At 46.1% G+C, this 15,104-nt stretch overlaps 1 protein-coding gene across 1 annotated transcript in view; it reads left to right on the forward strand.

Annotated features, from left to right (window-relative positions):
- Nucleotides 1-15,104, forward strand: part of GLDC (glycine decarboxylase) — a 329,331-nt gene that overhangs the window by 99,749 nt on the left and 214,478 nt on the right. Inside the window, 1 exon segment of the mRNA XM_078675866.1 lies at nucleotides 2,306-2,441. Coding sequence (XP_078531992.1) covers nucleotides 2,306-2,441 — 136 coding nt within the window.

The raw sequence follows: 15,104 nt of genomic DNA on the forward strand, positions 1-15,104 counted from the left end.
GGCCTGGCAAAAGGCTTATTTTGAAAGTTCGAATTGGCAATTTAAAATGTCACACCCAGGCTGCATTGGCAGGCCTGAGACCGGTTTTAAAGGGCACTTGAGAGGGTGGCATACGTGCTGCAGGCCCACTAGTAGAATTAAATTTACAGGCCCTGGGTATAAGTAGTACAACTTTACTAGGGGCTAGTAAGCCAATGTTATCATGGTTTAAGGACATGGCACAAGCACTGTATCACTGATTAGCAATGGTAAAGTGCACAGAGTCCGAATACCAACAAAAATGAAATTCAGAAAACAGGAGGGTAAACCGCAGAAGGTTTGGGAATGACCCTGCAGAGATGGCAAAGTCCAACAATTGGAAAATTAAAGACTACCTCAGTAAAAAGGCAATTCTGCAGGAGGCTGTCGAACACACTTACTAGATTGGAAACTTACTTGCTCTTTAGATGTAGGCCTGTTCTAGCAGGGCTGGGGCAGAGTAAATGGAGATATTTCAGAACCTGATGTTGCCTTGAAAAGTTAAAATGATTGTGTGATTCAGAGCAGGTTTCTTTTCTTTTATTATTGTTGGTTTGTTTGTGGGCCGGTCTAGTGTCAAAGCACAGGGAGAAACGGACTTGGAAAGTAGGGACTGGCAGAGGAAGGGATGTGACACCATGTGGGCAGGAAAAGGTGTAGGTAGTCAGAATTAAGTTATCTGCTTGATAGGATAGAACAGGGCAGAAATAATTTGCTTGGAATGAGGGGAGAGGAGGGAACAGAAGATGATGTGATATAATAGTATATTACAGTGCATTGTCCCGGCAATAAGACTGGCCAAAGTAAGCTCCTGGGGAGGCAGAAGGCTGCCCGTCCACCCCTTCAGCAGTTTTTAATCCGACCTGGCATGTGATCTGTCCCTTTTAGATGCACCCACCTGTGTACCCTCAGCTGAAGAGTAAGTTGGAGGGTGTGCAGTAAGGCTGCTTTAACATAGATGTTCAGGTTTCTGGAGGTTTGGAACAGCTGTCTCACATTAGGTACAGTTGGCTTGGCCCTAATACTGCCTAGTCTGTGGCTGAAACTGGGCATTCGGCATTCAAGAAGTCACTCTCAGTTGCCGGCTGGACCTGGAGAGGCCTCCGTGCACTTAGCCCAGCAAGAGCTGGATCTCCTGGTTGGAATGCATGCAGGATGAATAATGCTGAATCCCACCCCATTTTTCTCCAGGATTTCTTGTGCAATTGCAAGAAGATGAATTTGCAGAGTCTAGCTGATATGATAAGCTAGATGATGGAACATCCGCTGGAGTTTTTTTGTTTTTGCAATCACTTCAGAGTACAATGCAGAAACCATTCTTGACATGAGGAGCCGAACACGTCATGCCAAAGTACGGACACACCAGATATTCCGCAGTTTTCCTACCTCATGTTTATAAAATCTTGTTGATCGCATTGTGTGGCTAACTTGGCCTCGGTCTCCGCCTCTTTCATACCATATTTCCACACCTTGTCAACCCCCTTCAGGTTGGGTAGTTCCATGTAGACATTTGTAGGATACAGTACATGTTGCTCTTTAAGCTATTGGAGAAATGCGTGTGCGAAGTCTCAGCAAATGTCTGGAGTAGTTAAACCTGATGATAGATGTTCTATTTTTCAAAAAGTTAGGTTGGTGGTAATAGTAGGAAGTTGTATACTGAGAAAGTATTCTTTGTGCAAAGATCTCAAACAGTCTTGTTAATCAAATGCCACCGCCTCAGACCCCACCAAGACCACAACCACCACATCGTCTCTCCACTGACCTGAAAGTCTGTGTAAATGATTTCCCTGGGCCACATAAAAGGATGGTGTCTGCCTCTCGCCAGATGGTGGACATTTTCAATATTGCTTGTGTTGGCCTGTTACGTTTCCAAATGACAGTTGGTGAAGTGAGTTTTACTCAATTAAGAGTCTACATGCTGGTCATCTGGTCATGCAGAGACCTTTTTACTCCCCCCGCCCCCCCCCCCCCCCCATAAACACAATTCTAGGCTTGGATTTTTTTTATACCAAAACACAAAACCTAATGGTGTGATAAAAGCAACCTCAAAGTATTCTTTTCTGGAGCGGAAGGAATGAGACACTTTCTCCTCATTGATGATGAAGTATTGTATGTATACCCTCTCAGTTAGGTTAATTATAGTAAATATCGTATGTTTAATTGATCTTGCGTTATCCAGATGAGAGGGACAGTGTAACTGACAATTTACAGTTCTAATCCACAAAAGTATGTGGTATTCGACTTTGAAGGCCGTTTTTTTAACACCTTTTATTTTTTACTTTTTCAGGTGAAAATGAAATTCTCCACACGCTTCACGAGATTGCAAGTAAGAATAAGATCTGGCGGTCCTACATTGGCATGGGCTACTACAACTGCTCGGTACCACCGGTGATACTGCGGAATTTATTGGAGAATGCAGGATGGTAATTACAATTCCAAATATAAATTTATAAAATGACCACGATGTGCGAACTTGTACCTCCGATGGGCTAAGAGGCATGGTTTGGAGTCTGCACTGTGACCCTGAACATTTGTGATGGATGTATTTGACAATTCAGGGGGTTAGTGTACCACATTTCAGCCGAGAATCGCACTGGGAGATTAACGATATCCTTAAACACAGTCCACGAGTAGCATTTTTGTGTTGGCAAAATCCACGTCTTTAGCTATATCTGCTTGTCTTGCTCTTTGTTGTGTGATATAATATTTAAAAGCCCTGGGAATTTCCTAGTGCGGTGCGGTGTTACGAATAATTGTCTGCGACTGTATTAAGATGGTAACATTTTCTGGCCTACACACTTCATTCTAGATATCCGGATTGCTTCGAAGGTCATTTATATTTCTTCAAGAGCTACAAATTGCTTCAAGGCTGATCGCAGTTGGTCTAGTCTAGCCACGTTGTTAAAAGTGGAATTATAGTGGTGTGATTGTGCCTCCCCCGCTGTGGTAAGAGAAGAGTGACCTTTTTAGGGGCAGATTCACATAACCTTTATAAAGAGTGAGGGATTCTGTTGGTAGGAAGCTGTACTCTTGTCTTAAGCTGATCTCTTTTGGTGATTGCCAACAAGCAGTCAGTTGCTTCTCCTCTGTTCTTTCTCCTGTGGTTCCCCTCTGGGCTGATAGCTTGTATAATAAGTGTGTTTAGAATTTTGCAATGTAATCTAAAATTGTCTCTGGAGAAACCAGTTCTCCTGCACCCAGGTGAAGTTGTTTTCGGGGTTTTGCCCTTAGCTTTCTCCTCGGAGGAAATATATTGTTTCTAGTGTATATTTTTAAATGTTTGGAAGTTAATAGCCGTATACATTTTTCCGAAACATCCATCACTTTTTAAAGTGTGTGGGCTTTTTATTCATCATGCAACCCCCACTACCGTAACACTAAACGCGGTAAATCAAGCACAAGTGCACATTTTACTTTGTTTGCAAATTCCATCATCGGGCAGGCGTTTCTGCAGATCCTGATTTTGGGTGAATCATGGGTCTGCGAAATTGGCACTCATATATATACTTTAATTGCACACTTCATTTGAACTTGGGGTCTGATTTATGGTTTTCTTTGCTCATCTGTGTAAACCGGCTGATACTGCTATAATTACAATATTATTCAGGTAGTGTATGTGGAGGGTTAGCTATGTTTTTTTTTGTTGAGTTTCATCAACATTTATGACCAATAGCTTTGAAGATGCTTGATGCCCCTTCAGCCCACAGCCGTATGGGCTGAAGGGCAAAGATGTCTGCTGTGGCCAGCAAGCTCTGGGTACAAGGGCTTGACTTCCCTCAAATTCTGTGCTGAACACCTGCACCTAAAGAGAGGCTAAGCAATGGTGGTTCATGCACACGTGTGTTTAAGATGGATCCCACTGCAAATATTTCCTATTATTGCAAAGATCTACAGCTTTACAGCACAGCATCTTGAAGGCGCAGCTCTACAGATCTAGAACACGTGACGGGCTAGTACACATGCACCACTGAAGTGCAGTGCACCAGCAAGCTGCGCTGGTGCCTAAAATTGTGGTCCTCAGAACTCCAGCACAGCACTGTAGGACAGCGTTTCAAAGTCAGTGGCACACCTTACATCACGCTAGTTGTGGTGGACAGCACAGGACCAGTCAGTCGATGAATTTTCTAATAAGTTCCCAGTCTGGTTGGTTTGGGGTTTGTCACAAATATGATGACTAAAGTTCAGGATTTAGGCTCATTTTAGACTATACTTTAATTCTTGGTACATGGTTGTCATATGTCATGGTGCCCAAACCTGGGACAATAGTGCCCCATGTATAATGGTAGTAACTCCTCCCACATAGTGAACAGATGCATGAGTATGCAAGAATCTACTTATGTATGGCTGTTTACAAATATATATTTGAAGCTGATATTTGAGTGTAAATGATTGCCCTGTCTGATACTGTACCTTGTAATGTGAGTTTAATCTGTCTGTTGCACTGTTCCAAACCTGAAGTGTTCACAGCATCAGAGTCTGTGAAATTCGTTTGACTCTAGCCTGACAGTGCAGTTTGTGTATTTTCCTTCTGTTACAAGGAGATTCAAATCGCACAAAAAACTGAGAATCTAAATGGAAGGTGCTGGGTGGAAAAATTAAAGTAAGCAACATGTAAAATTGAAGTAAGATCCTATGAAAAGCCATATGAAAGTTGTTTCTGACCTGGCTCTTGTGGCTTTTTAGAAATGTCTGGGAAATGTATGGTGAAAGCCCAATTTAAACAGCTTTCTCACTTTTCTTGTATGGGTGACCTCTGGATGCACCATGGAAGGAGTCCGGTTTGCTTGAGACACCATGATATAACCAGACGATATAATAGGTTCCCTTCAGAAACGATGGCGTTTTAGCCACTTTATGCATAAATTGTTATGTAGAGTGAGCTATCACCTGGGGGGGGGGGGGTGTATCCTGGTGCTGAGCAGGTGTAAGTCTAGCCATACATAGGCCTAGTGTGACTGCTCAACAACCCAGGTCTTCAGCTTCCTGCGGAATTAAAAAAGTGAGGAGTAAGCTTTTGTATGTAGTGGCACGTCATTATATGCTTTAGGAGCAAAGAAGAAGGTCTGACATTTGTATTTCTTTATCCGTGGTATGTGTGCAAGTAGGAGCCCAGACGAGTGGACATGTCTGGAAGGTTTGTGGAAGCAGTTGAGATTGAGGAATGCTGTCCAGTGCTTTGAGAGTATGGGGAAGGAGTTTGAATTGTGCTACTTTGCGAATGGGGAGCCAGTGGAGCTCTTTCCTAGGCATAGAAGATGCTACCATCGTCCATCCTTCGTGTGACCAGGGTGGGCTTGACTGTCTTCCGGGTGCTGATTGGGAGCTATTTGAAAATCTTCTTGCATCTTCAGCGTATGGAAGCATGAGGTGGTGACGGTATTGACTTTGGCAGTCATGTTGAGTTTGCTATTTATGATGATCCTGAGGTTCTTGGTGTGGGTGGTAGGGATGGATGTCTGTCCTAGCTCTGTTAGCCACCAGCTGGTGCCCCACAGTGATGTGATCTTCCCGATAATGTGTCTTGTCGGTGTTCAGCTTTAGGCAGTTGCTCTTCATCCAGTGAGTGTTTTCAGTCATTAGGCATTGAACTTGATACGAGTAATGAGTTTCTTATCCATGAGGGAGCAGATGAGTTGTCTGTTTTTGCCGTAGGAAAGGACTTGGATTTCATGAGTGTGGATGATGCTGGCTAAAGGGATCATGTATGTGTTGAAGAGAGTTGAGCTCAGGGTGTATGAAGCCAGGCTGACTGGGTCCTTCCAGTCAGGAAAGAGCAGATTGGAGTGCATATCCTTGGATTCTGATGTGTAGTCTTTGGATGAAGACGAGGTGGGAGGCTTTTGAATGATGCATAGAAGTACAAGATGAAAGCAGCCATGTCTCCTTTGTCCAGAGTCCTGTGAATGTCATCCATAACAGTGATGAGGGCAGTTTTGGTACTGTGGTTGGGTCTGAAACCAGACTGAGTGGTATTGAGGAAATGGTGGTTGTTAAAGTGTTCAATAAGGCATCTGTTATGGTTTTCTCTAAGACCTTGGTTCTGTAGTTGGCAAGTGTTAAACGGCACGCAGAGGGTTTCTTCACTAATGGGAGGACATTTGGATGTTTCCAAGCATCTGTGATGGTTGTGGAAGAAGTGGAGGCATTCATAATGGGTGAGTATGGTGCTGATGGGTTGCAGTCCTTTGGAGTAGGCATGAAGTGGGCAGGGGTCCGATGGGGCACTTGAGTGCATGGACTTCATAATGTTTTCTCTGCGTTGATGACGAGCCATATGTTAGCATTGATTCTTTGGGTAAGATCGGGAGGTGTTTGGTGAGCTCTGTTGGTCTGGTTGCGGGCTGAAGTTGCTGTAAATGGCAGTGATTTTGTTGCTAAGAATTGTGAAAGCTTGTTGCAGAGGTCCTGCGAGGGGGTGATCGAGTTGGAGGTGGCTGATAGTGAGGTGAAATTTTTCACAATGGTGAAGTGTTCTTTACTTCTGTTGATGCCGACGTTGATAGAGTCCACCAGTGCAGCGCATTTGGTAGCCTGAATAATTTGACAGTAGTGTTTGAGTGGATCTGAATGTGGTCCTGTCTGCATTGTTCTAGCTCATTCTCCATTTGTGTTCAAGTTGTTTGCAGTGGCATTTCATCAGTCTGAGTTCCTCTTTGTACCACTTGTCCTGGGATTTGGATCCTGTTGTATTGCTGTGTTTGAGGGGGGACAGGGAGTCTGCACAGGAGGTAATCCAATTGAAGTTGATTTGGGGAGGTTGTTGCTATGTTTGGGTCAATGGGTTTTGAGAGGACGCTCAAATCCTAGTCAGTGATGCTGTTCCAGTTTTCAGTTATGCTGTACAATGTTTGGTATTCAGGCTAACTAGCTTGCTTCAGTTCTGGGCATGTTCTTTTGCCCCACTACCTTTAAAGACTGATTGCCGCCACTGTTGCTGAACCCAGCTTTCAGAAATCTAAAGTCTGCTTTGGGTGCAGGGAGTGACTTTTTTTTCTCCAGGCCTTTCACATCCACTCCTAGTACACAATGGGCTGGTCCTTTAGTTGTGCTGAGTTGACTCTGCCTTTAGAGGCTGGCTTTTTGCGACAAATACATTTGGAAACATTCTTCCTTTTCCCTCCCCCCGTTGCCCTTCCAATGGGGCCAATAAGGCTGGCCTCACACTTTCTAGAGGGCTCTTGGATACCCTCACGGGTGATTGGCGCACTACAAAAACACCAATAACCTATTCTCTATTTCGACTGCCTAGAGCCAGTCCAATAATACAGTAGATTGTAGTGGAAGTTTGTATGTCTGCCCAGTTGTATTTGCTTTGTATTGGAACAAATATTCCACCAAATTTTCTATAGTGAATTTAACTTCAGGATGCACCCCTAGCTTTTATCATTACCCAATTTACATACTTTCCTTGGATCAATCTTGCACTTACTTTTTTTCTAATAGTTTGATCCAGAATGCTTGAAAAGGCCCGAAGCTGTTAGCGATTTTAGCTGAGAAAAAAATATTTCAACAAACATTGCAATTAAACCTAATCTGCCCTCCCCCTATTGACTGTTATAGGTCACACAAGAAATTGATCAACACAGGGAGACAAAATTGTATTAATATGCGATCAGTAGATCTCCAGACAAGGCCTTTGCTTTCATGTTATGGCTACTGATAAGCCCCCACTGGTCAATCACACTAGAGTTTGTCCCTTGAGCGATCCTGGACACAGAACCGAGAACAAGGATCAGCTGTGAGCCTGTCAATTTTGTATAATTCCTGGCATGTACAACTGATCTTTCTGCCAGTCCAATAAACGTATGTTTGAGTAGGCATAGACTGACATTTGTTGACTTTGCAGAGTGATAGCATTGCGCCTTCTGTTTTTGTGGCATCCCACTCTAGTAGTATGGCAACATCTTATTTCTGGTAGTTTTCCAGAATTTATAGGGTATCCAAGTACTGTGCTCTAAACATCTGCAGCTACCAGTAAAAAATACGCATGTACATAAACATGACTAGTCTACGACGTCCAGGGAGTTGGTGAATAAACTGATAGTTTTGCAACTTTCCCTGAAAAGAAGAGTGAGGCAGAGTGGTAAGTTCTGCGGTGTGGATTGGTACGCTTGAAAAGGGTTGGCGGTTGCTGTGGAGCGGACCAGTCCTGCTCCTGCACTTGACACTTAAGGCCTCACGTTTCTGCTATCCTGCATGGCACCTTTTCTTTCAAAGCAATTATTCTACCATATTGCTTTAATTGGAGATTTTTTTAAGTTCCTGCAATACTCTGATTACTTGTATATTTTGAAATTATTATTCCTCCGCAAAAATCCTTCAGTCCCACATGTTTTAAACTGTGGCACATTTTGGAAAGAAATGGTCCATTTATCTGGTCACCGGCCAGATATTACTAGACTTTTAATATTTTGCTTTGATTGCTAAATAGCGGAACATCTACAATAATTTTCGGGACATAGGTTAAATAGAAGAGATTAGGTACTACTTGACCGGCAACATAATGACTATTGGGAAGGAGGTGTTATTTATCCAGATGGTAACTTAATGAAAATCACTAAAACAAACCGCATTTTCTAAGCAAGTAGCCCAAAGAATAGCATCTGAAAAACGGATGCTTTTGTCAGTGTGGTCCCCAGTGTAACTTTACCACTCCAACTGATTTTAGACGTGGAATAGTCCCTCATGGGATCCATTGGTGATGAAGGACGCAGCCAATAGAAAACCAGTAGGATTAAAATGCTCTTGTGGGCAGATACAATATATTAAGGTCTCAAGCCAATGACTAAAGGCTCCAGGGGCAAAAAAAAGCCAATGGCTGAGGATGCCCCCAAGGCCCCTTAAATTATATGGTACATTGGTTGTTCTGAAAGGTGCAACCCAGTGGTGTAATGAAACTTGAGGGCCCTCTGCAAAGTACATGGATGGGACCCCCTCCCTGCCCCACAAACTACCCCTTTTGCTGAGGGGGCTGGAGCTTGCCTCCTCCCCCGCAAAACAGGGGCTTATGTTACGCCACTGGTGCAAGCACCAGCCATGTCAAGCCTTAACATGAACTCCTGGAAAATGCAAGGTGGTGACCCCTTCCAGCAAGTGTGGGAAACCCTAACCATGGTCTGATAAACGACCGACAACATAACTACCCAATACTAAGTTGCAGTGACATTGAATATCACCATTGCCTTAATCATTGACTTCACAAAGCTGGTTTATTGGGGCAAGATAGCAGAGCCCAAGACCTGGGTGAAAGTGAGACCCTGCACCCTCAGTCTACGAACAGTGAAGTACAAGGTCAGTCAGCACATGTAAAAGGGTTGCAGGGTCCCGAATTCAGAGCACTCCCTGCATGACCAGGGTTGTCACCCAGTTGGCTGGCCCCCAGAGCCAGCTGGGCATTTCCTTTTAGCAAGTTAATTTGCTTACTTGTCTGCCCACATGCAAAATCGCACAGAATCTCTGCTTTTTATCAGGGGCTAGGTAAAGATTTCTTCTTTGCTGTTTGACTGTCTGCTAATTCTAATTGGCATATAATGTCTGTAGTTTAACAAGTAAGCAGTTTAATAATGTTTTTGCGGTTTGCCTCTTAGAAAATACGGCTTGATCTGCTATTGATGACACTTTTTTTCATAGGTCAGTTTAAAGCACTTTTGAAGGATCAGGAGTGGTGTAATTCCCCCAAGGTTTTTTTGTTGATCCTCAACTGGACCTGGTCTACAAATTTACAATGCAAGCTGTACATTCGGCTTTACAATGAAAATGAGTCCAATATTAAAAGGTTTATCAAAGCTTTAAATCATTTCATAAGGCTCAGTTTGGCATTTCCATAACGGAATAACGAAACGGCATGATCAGAACAAAATGCAAGAAAAGAATAAGCAGAACCAGATATAGTTCAGCTCTAAAGAATAAATCAAGGTTATAATTCAAAGGCCAGACATGCTGCTGACTCTCAAGTCAAGGGATAGTTCAGTCTCTACGCGGATGATGTTATAGTGACTCTCGGACACCTTGTGGGCCCTACCGGCCTTCCTGGACGAGCTGGGACAGTTCATCAGATTCATCAGTGACATACCTCAGAGTGCAGATTGCCCCCGCCATGGAGGAGGATCCGCCAATTACCGCGCCTTGCTCCGGCAGGTACATACTGACTTTGCACAGTGTAAAAACTACCACATCTCAAGGCTCAGTAGGGTCGCATCCGTGAAAATGTCCGCACTGCCGAGGACTCTATTTTTGTTTCAGGTCCTCCATTTATTGCACCCACTTTGTTTGGGAAAGGTGGAGGCCACGCATGAACCACGCTTGCCTTATAGGGTTTGGGGGTGTTCTAGCCTCTTGCACTACTGCTAGAGATCGCGGGTCACCCGACCAATAATTTCGCCACTTCCGGCTTCGGGCCCATATATTTCAAATCACCATATACATTGATGGGATGACGTCGCAATCTACTACCAATAATTGTGAGTTCCTTTCGATTATTTTCCAGTGTACCCAACTTACCATCCACCGTTATGGGTACCTATGACCACGATGGATCAGGGAGCTAGCTGTAAAAGGAAAGGCAGCAAAAATACAAACCCAACATGAGAACCGGTAATTTATTTCATGAAATGACCACGGACAACTGAAAAGTTTTAAAAGCTTTATCTTAAACTTAAACTCTTTAGTACATACACTCCACTACGAGGAGACAGTCTAAAATCAATTTTGCAAAGAGTACATAGCTGCATAGAAGAACTATAAGGGCAATCATTTATGTTTAGAATGCTAATGCAACAGGAAACAAACTAAGAGAACTACTGGGCTAAAATTTCAAAGTTACTTTAGTGATATTTATGCGAGAAAATTAAAGACCATAACAAGAAGTTGCAAACTGCAATGGCGAAAATGATTTCTAAAAGGTAGGGTAACATAGGAACACGCTATGAAAATAAATGCATATGTTTCATGAGATGCAATGAGTTGCGGAAAGCATGGAAAACTTATCATGTGCAAAGATATGTCTTTATTGAAGCAAAGACAGAAAAAATAGAAAGGTGCAGTTTCAAGAGATTCAGAGCGATATTTACCTAGACTGGTGTGAAAACCAACCCTGGCCACGGGTCAGTTAAGGACAGGAAACCCTCAAGGAAGGATACCCCTCAGTGGACAGCAGGTGCAGAATGGACACCCAGGACAGGACAGGAAACCCTCAGATTAGGATCAGGACAGGACCACCAGGACACGACCAGCACCCGCAGTTCGGAAGCAACGCCTGCGCTCCACCCTCTCTGCAGCTATCGATCAGAACCCCGATTGGGTTAGCGAACTCCCAGCAAAGTGCTCCGCCAGCACTTTTAAGGTTTAGTAAAACCTTAGTCTATGGTCAAATTTCGGACAGAGTGCTCCGCAGCGCTCTGTATCTTCAAATCACCTATTGAGTGCGTTGGGTCAGTGACAGGTCAGCTATTCGGACAAGTCGGACAATTTCCCTAGGTGAACCCAGGGTAGATATACTGTTTTGGGACCGTGTACCACCCCCCAAATGTTGCAAAGTGTCAGAATCCCCAATTTCGATTGGTCCTAAGGTAGGATTGTGTTAACACACCAATCAGAACAGACTATTCTAAGGCCTATTTTACATTCTAAGGTGCCGCCTAGCAAGATTGAGGTTCCCACGAGAAGTCGCAGGGAATACAATGGAAAGAAATACAATGTGTTACAATATGGTACAATCTAGATGCTCTTGCTGGGTGAAGGTGCATGTTCCCATGCAGGCTCTGGCAGCAACCTTCTTTGGCTTTGTTTCAATGCCACCGTGCCACGACTGATTCTGCGCAGTGGTGCCCTCCAAGATGGACTCCCCAGCTCCATCACCCCTCAGTGCCGAGGATACATGAAAAGTAAGCGAAAACAAATTAGCACATAGAAATAAATGAACGTATTACATGTCATAATTTCGTACTTTAGTTTCATCATTATAAAAATATACTATGCATTAGTGAATGAGGGCAATGAACAAGGTCACAGGAGCAAGCAGTGCAAAGCTTCACCACGTTATCTAGAGCACAGCCATCTTATTGCTATTAAGCATGCGCACCCTTTCCCTCTCAAACTCTAACTGCGTCATACCTCATGACTATGTCTCACGCATGCGCATAAACAGAAATGCACGCAGCGGCCATTTTACGGACAAGGGTTATTTGTATTTGTAAAACACATAGGCAAGCTTCTCTACTTTCATGCATATCCAAAAATAACGAGATTAGTAGAACGTTCATTTGTTATGATGTTACAACAGGTTCGAGGTTCATGAATTGAGCAAGTCGCGATGCGAAATCTTGCTCTATCACTACTACTAGGCTGTGCATCTGCACTTCCTGGTGGAGTGAGGTCGTAAGGAGTTGGAAAAGCACTCGTGCTTTATGGATAGGGCGATAGCAGAACATCTGCGGAAACAGTGTCTCCACCCGGAAGGCCCTGACCTCATTCCCTATGCCTTTGATGCCTAAAATGGGCAACTCAGTTTACTCCAGGCCTTCACCCCACAAATCCATAGGCCACATGTTTGACCCTGAAGGGCTCCTACCTTTTGAACAACTTTAGCCTTCTATGGCCTGCCGGAGATAGGATGCCTGCGGTACCTCCAGGTTCACCACTGGGTTACCCCCCAGATTTCCAGAGGGGGCGCAGTGGGTGCTCACACCCTTTGAAAAGTGGCTACTGTAGGAAAGCGAGCGAGCATTATCACGGATGTATATGCCCTCTTGCTGCAATCTCAAACTGAGGAGAAAATGCCAGGCCGTAAACTGTGGTAGCTACAGTTAGGATGGACCCTGACACGGCAGGAGTGGGGGATATTTACTACAGAGCGCGGCATATGGCACACAGCGCAAGTATAGAAGCACCTGCTAAAATTCCCACGTAGAAGTATCTCACACCTGTTGGGCTACCCAAGAGGAACCCACTCGCTTTGCGTACTGCTGGAGTGGCTGTGGTGCGGGAACGTTGCTCCGCCTTATGTGGGCTTTTCTAAAGCTCACCATGTACTGGGGTGCGGTCCTGACTGACATTGACTAGTACTTTGACATGCAGATGCCATGCTTCCCAGCGACTATTATTTTGAGACTTTTCCACCCTTTGACCTTTTCCCTTAAGTCTCTGAGGGATCGATCCATTGCCTTGGCACTGGGAGGAGCACTACAAGGAATTCTCTCCCTTGGGGGGGGGGGGGGGACAGAGAAACTCCTGACACATACATATTGGCTCCACAGAATATGGTGTATATTAGGTATGTAACGCCTGACCCTCACGATCAATCAATCAATCAGTGGCACTTATAGAGCGCGCTACATACCCGTAGGGTCTCAAGGCGCTGGGGGGGGGGGGGGGGGGGGTGCCGCTACTGCTCGAACAGCCAGGTCTTCAGCTTCTTCCTGAAGGAGAGGTGGTCTTGGGTCAGGCGCAGGTCGGTCGGGAGGGAGTTCCAGGTCTTGGCGGCCAGGTAGGAGAAGGACCTTCCTCCTGTCGTCGCTCTTCGGATGCGGGGGACGGCGGCGAGGGCGTGGTTGGCTGATCGGAGGTGGCGTTTCGGAGCGTAGAAGTTGACTCGACTGTTGAGGTAGCTCGGGCCTTGGTCGTGTAGGGCTTTGTGTGCGTGGGTGAGGAGGCGGAAGGTGATTCTTTTGTTGACGGGGAGCCAGTGGAGGTCTCTCAGATGTCCGGAGATGTGGCTGGTTCGTGGGATGTCGAGGATGAGTCTGGCTGAGGCGTTCTGGATCCGCTGGAGTCTCTTCTGGAGCTTGGCGGTGGTACCGGCGTAGAGGGCGTTGCCGTAGTCCAGTCGGCTGGTGACGAGGGCCTGGGTGACGGTCTTCCTGGTCTCGGTGGGGATCCACCAGAAGATCTTCCGTAGCATGCGTAGGATGTTGAAGCACGCCGAGGAGACGTTGTTGACTTGCCTGGTCATGGAGAGGGAGGAGTCCAGGATGAAGCCCAGGTTTCGTGCATGGTCTGTCGGTTTGGGTGCGGTGCCCAGGGCGGGAGGCCACCAGGAGTCGTCCCAGGCGGAGGGTGAGGAGCCCAGGATGAGGACCTCCGTCTTGTCCGAGTTCAGCTTCAGGCGGCTGGTCGTCATCCACTCGGCTACCTCTTTCATCCCTTCGTGCAGGTTGGCTCTGGCGGCGGCGGGGTCGTGGGTCAGGGAGAGGATCAGCTGGGTGTCGTCGGCGTAGGAGATTATGCTGAGGTTGTGTTTGCGTACGATGGCCGCGAGGGGGCTCATGTAGACGTTGAAGAGGGTGGGGCTCAGAGATGATCCTTGGGGGACGCCGCAGATGACGTCGGAGGCCTCTGACTTGTACGGTGGTAGGCGGACTCTCTGTGTTCTTCCGTCGAGGAAGGAGATGATCCATTCCAGCGCCTTGTCCTGGATTCCGATGTTGCTGAGGCGCCGTACTAGGGTGCGGTGGCAGACCGTGTCGAATGCCGCGGAGAGGTCTAGGAGGATGAGGGCCGCTGTTTCTCTATTGTCCATCAGGGCTCGGATGTCATCGGTGGCGGCGATGAGGGCGGTCTCGGTGATGTGGTTGGCTCGGAAGCCGGACTGTGAGGGGTCGAGGGATCCGTTCGTCTCGAGGAAGGCGGCCATCTGTTTGTTGACGGTCTTCTCGATGACTTTGGCTGGAAACGGGAGGAGCGAGATGGGGTGGTAATTCTTGAGGTCGGTGGGGTCCGCTGTTGGTTTCTTGAGTAGAGCGCTGAGTTCGGCGTGTTTCCAGCTCTCCGGGAAGATGGTGGTGTCGAAGGATGTGTTGATGATGTCTCGCAGGTGGGGTGCGATGACGGCGTCGGCCTTGTTGAAGACGTGGTGAGGGCAGGGGTCGGTCGGTGAACCGGAGTGGATGGAGTTCATCGTGCGGATGGTGTCTTCGGTGCTGATCGGGGTCCAGGCGTGGAGGGTGGTGGTGGGGGGTGGTTGATCGGTCATGGTGTGCGTTGGTTGGTTGTTGAAGCTGTTGTGTATGTCCGTGATCTTGTTGTGGAAGTATGAAGCGAGGGAGTTGCAGAGGTCTTGCGATGGGGTGATGTCGTTGTTTCCTGCGCTG

This window comes from Lissotriton helveticus, chromosome 2_1 (assembly GCF_964261635.1).
Source record: "Lissotriton helveticus chromosome 2_1, aLisHel1.1, whole genome shotgun sequence".
In the NCBI taxonomy this organism is placed as follows: domain Eukaryota; kingdom Metazoa; phylum Chordata; class Amphibia; order Caudata; family Salamandridae; genus Lissotriton; species Lissotriton helveticus.